This window comes from Phoenix dactylifera, chromosome 10 (genome assembly GCF_009389715.1).
Source record: "Phoenix dactylifera cultivar Barhee BC4 chromosome 10, palm_55x_up_171113_PBpolish2nd_filt_p, whole genome shotgun sequence".
NCBI lineage: Eukaryota > Viridiplantae > Streptophyta > Magnoliopsida > Arecales > Arecaceae > Phoenix > Phoenix dactylifera.
Window position 1 is genome coordinate 888,282 of NC_052401.1, and position 4,328 is coordinate 892,609.

The following is a 4,328-nucleotide window of genomic DNA, read 5'->3' on the forward strand; positions in this document are numbered from 1 at the left end:
ACGGGACGTAATTGAATTGACTGATGCGTCTACCAGGTCTTATGGCATTACACTACAGTTTATAATGTATGCCAAGATCTGGGTGTCTAGATTCCTAACTTCTTAGAGCTGTTTTTCACTGACATAAAAACTTTTGTTCATTGAATATAGCAGTTGTTAAAATTAAGCAATACAATCGATTAAATCTTCTGGCATGGTGTCTGTCCATTTTTTTTTAGCGAAGCATTCATAACTGGGTAAAGAATAGAATTAAAGATGTAGAATTTTATCTAACCAACCAAAATATATTTATTTTCTCTCAGTTGGGTGATTCCAAAAAGAAGCAATGATTGCTCCATTCTATACCATGGCACCAAACAGTAAAATCTACAGGTTAATTTACTGGATGGTGATCAAAATAAAGTTCTGACAGACATGTTCAGAGTTACAGAACAATGTCCCTTCCCTTGCAGTCAGAAAGAACCTCAACGAAATGCAAAATTTGCAGAGGATTTAAATAACAATTGGTGGACCAGCAATACGACATCTGATGACAAAATGAGTACAGCATCCAGCCGCAAACCAGAGACAAATTACATAAACTGTAGAGGAGATGAGATCGATATAAAGGAAGAAATTTGGTACATGATTACATAAAAACTAACACAAGAGATTAGATTTATCAGCAATCTGTGTGCCATCTCAACGAGATTTGTTTGCAATGGTAGGCAATTCGTACAATCTAGAGGTTTGAACAAGAAAAGTTATGAATGTTTACTTGACCGAGTTGGTCTGTCCATAATGAGAATTATGCAGCAATATAAGTTTCAATCCTTTGACAGCCTCAGCTGCCTTCACTGCCTTTCTCACGGTTGGGCGTTGGTGGTAATAGTTCTCCACTAGGCCTGTCTCGTCTGAGCAAGACCAAGTAGATCCTCTCGGGCTGCTGTCCACCCACAGAAATCTCTTTGAAAATGGGTTCACAAGGCTCTCACGGAATTCCTTTGGCGACTCGCAAATCAGCCCCTGCAACCAAAACAATCCAAATTCAGTTTTTGTCACATCTCCTAATATTGATGCTCGAGAAGAACACTTTTGAAAAGTTCTAACCTCTGCCATGGCTTTAATTTTTAGTGTGACACTGTTAGATAAAAGGACAAACTGTCCATCTTTTATTTTCTTGAACAGGATTGCGCAATCAAGGATATGGTCTTCAGCTGTCGGAGAAACAATCTCCATCAAACTTCCCCATGCAGAGAAAGCAATGGAATTTGAGGCACCAGCACCGAAGTCGCTACTTCCATTGCCTAATTGTGATTGAGGAGAAGCGGGGGGAGTTGGTGCCACTGGCATAATCTCCATTGAGTTCTGGACATGAATCCACCAACTTGTATGCACCATACAATCCTCTATCCACTGCAATACTGAAGAAGCCTTTGTGGACTTCCTGAAGAGGCTCTCACGCCGTTTCAGGCTGTCGAGTTCCCTTATAACTGAAAAATAAAGAAGAAAACATTTGCTCAAAAGAAAAGAAAAAAAAAGCTAAAGAAGAACACATGAGAATGTGCTAATTAAAGACATTAGGAGAAAGCAAGAAGATTAAATTTTAGTTACCAATCCTTGGAATGATGAGATGAGTCCCTTTTAGGCCCTCTAATAGCTGCAGAGACCTTCTTGATTCATCATCCAGGAAACAACTCGTATCCACCACCATGTTCCATATCTTCTTCTCCTCTCTTTCCCTATCCATGGATTGGATCTGCAATGGAAACAAACTCAGTCCATACTAACAAAGCCAATATGAAAGTAGTTTCCAACAGAAGTCGAAATGAAGTATGAGGAACTAATTTTTCTCAGAACTTACAGAACAGATATTCATTTCATCTCCAATTCCTTCAGTATGGTTGACGGAAGTGCAGTTACCATCACTGGGGGCCGTTTGGGCATCATTGACATAACTGCTTTTTGTCGAACTATAATTCTCGAACAGTAGCTGAAGTGGCATCCTATCAACCCCTTTCCTCATCATCTCTCTTCCAATTCTAGCACTGCTTTTGGAGGAAATTTCCTTTGCCTTCAGAGAGAATGAGCCTTGAGGTGTCAAGTTCTCTTTATCTGAAGGAAATGCTTCATCCTCTTCATCTTCAGTCTTTATGTGACGTCCAAAGCTGGGTTTTTCTGGCTTCATCTCTCGAGGAATTTCAGGTGTCCTATTTTCTTTGTCTGAATCAAACACACCTTCGACCACATTTGAAGCTGCAATGGTGTTGAAAGATGATCTCTGCAGCATTTTGTAGCTCCTTTCTTTTATCATCCGACCGGAAGAGATACTTGGTGTCAAATTCTCCTTATCTGAACCAAACATCTCTTCGTCCCTTTCGCTCTTCACCACATTCTCATAGGTGGGCTCATTCAGCTTCAGGTCCCTAAGAACTTCAGGTCTCCAATACTCCATATCTGAATGAAACACATCTTCTTCCATATTCAAATATGTAGTAACAAGCGTAGATGATTCCCGTAAATCTGGGCGCCTGCTCTTCAACTTTCGACTAATGGAACCCTTTGGGGTCATATTCTCCTTATCCAGTCCAAAACTTTCTTCTTCTTCTGCTGCTGCTGCTGCTGCTTCTTTCTCCTCCTCTTTTCCACCCAAATTGTCAGGCAAATCCCTACGGATTGCTTCCTCTTTCTTGCTCCTTTCAGAAAGTGCTCCATTCTCTTTCTTGACTCCCACTTCCACCTCTGCATCAGAGCTCATGTTGCTAATATTTTCTCTACTCCTCCCGGTATGTATGCGAAGAAAGCTAACAGTTTTAGATTTGCTCCTCCTTGACAAGAGGCTTGATGCCCGCTTCTTGGATCCCATCGGGCTTGGATGCCCTCTTTCTGGGTACCCAATCTCTTGCTCCCTGGGAAATGAAGAACCCACAGATTCTTGCAGTGGAGCAACCGAAGAGAAGCTCGAGGAGTTCTCCTCCATCGACCCTCTTCTTTCTGGTTTCTGTTCTTCTCCTTCGACTGGCAATGAAAATGGTACATCAGAAGGTGAAGGGTTCATGCAGTCTGGCATGGGAGGTGCTGAAGGGATCTCTGTATCCCATAGTTCATATGGATCAGTGATCAGCTGCCCAGGTTTATCCTCCTATGACCAAGAAAACAGAGAAAAAATCAAACGTAAATTGGGATCCCTGCCAAGAATCCAAGAATTAAATCCAAGAAGGTAACAAGATGGAAAAGGAAAAATAATCTTGTAGTCCTGAATTGTACCTGATGAGTTTCTTCCTTCTCTTCGAGCAGCGGAGACAAAGGGTTTTCCATTTCAAAAGCACGGCTCAGAGGAACCCATTGAAGCCTGTATTCCCTGGTTGAAGCACCAAGCCTCACCGTGTCTCCCTCCACTAGTTCCATAGGCACATTTGGTGGGATCTTGGTCCCCGAGACCCAAGTCCCATGAACTGTACCAAGAACGGAACAGGGATTGAATGAGCTTGAAACTCTTAAGAAATAAAACCAGAAGGAAACAAGAAAGATTGGGGATTTCGCAACAAAAAACCAAGTCCATACCAATAACGGAACAGGAATTAAATGAGCATGAAACTCTAAGAAATAAAACCAAACGGAGACAAGAAGCATTGGGGATTTCACCACATACCCGAAGAACGATCGGTAACTGAGAGCTTCTGCATCAATGGAATTGCACGGGCCTCGAGGTGGAAACGGCTGATGCTCGGGTGGTCGAGCACGATGTGGCAGTCTGGATGTCGGCCAAAAATTATGGGCTCCCCTTCCTGGTTGGAGGCATCGCCGTTTTCACGAGATTTCAAGACCGAGGGGATTGGTTCGGGTGGCGGGCTGTTGAGGATGATATTCTTGAGGACGATGCCCTTCTTGAGAACAGAGAAGACAGGGATCTTGATCTCTTTCTCTTCTTGATTCTCCTTCTTATCAGCCATGGCTGATGGGTTGGTCCGCTGCTGGGTTTCTTCACACACACACACACACACACAGAGTTCGTCAGCGTCAGCGAGGAAGGAGGAGAGGAGATGGGGGAAGGAAGCGAGTTTTCTTGAATAAGGTCTTGGAGATTTTGCGATTCAAGTCAGGATATATCACAGCATCGCGAGACTCTGCGACCTGAAAATTGAATTTAAAACAGATGACCGTTGGGTTCCCCCAACGGCTAGTGCTTTTAATCGGTGCGTCCGACGTTGTGAAGCCGAACCCGATGGCGATTCTGGTTCCGGTTCCAGCCCAAATCGAACCAAAGCCTTGCATGTCCCTATAAGGTCACACCATGTCTTGATGCTGTTTTTTGTTCTCTAATCGACCAATCTCCTTGTCTGTGTTCA

At 43.1% G+C, this 4,328-nt stretch overlaps 1 protein-coding gene across 1 annotated transcript; it reads right to left on the reverse strand.

The window, feature by feature from the left end:
- Positions 1-577: 577 nt before the first annotated feature.
- On the reverse strand, positions 578-4,072 carry LOC103703259 (FHA domain-containing protein PS1-like). The gene is made up of 6 exons (XM_017841821.3): positions 3,632-4,072; positions 3,247-3,434; positions 1,844-3,121; positions 1,594-1,738; positions 1,090-1,472; positions 578-1,005 (listed from the first exon to the last, which is right to left on the reverse strand). The coding sequence occupies exons 1-6, from the start codon at positions 3,930-3,932 to the stop codon at positions 754-756; spliced, it is 2,547 nt and encodes an 848-aa protein (XP_017697310.2). The 5' UTR covers positions 3,933-4,072; the 3' UTR covers positions 578-753.
- Between the last annotated feature and the right edge of the window lie 256 nt (positions 4,073-4,328).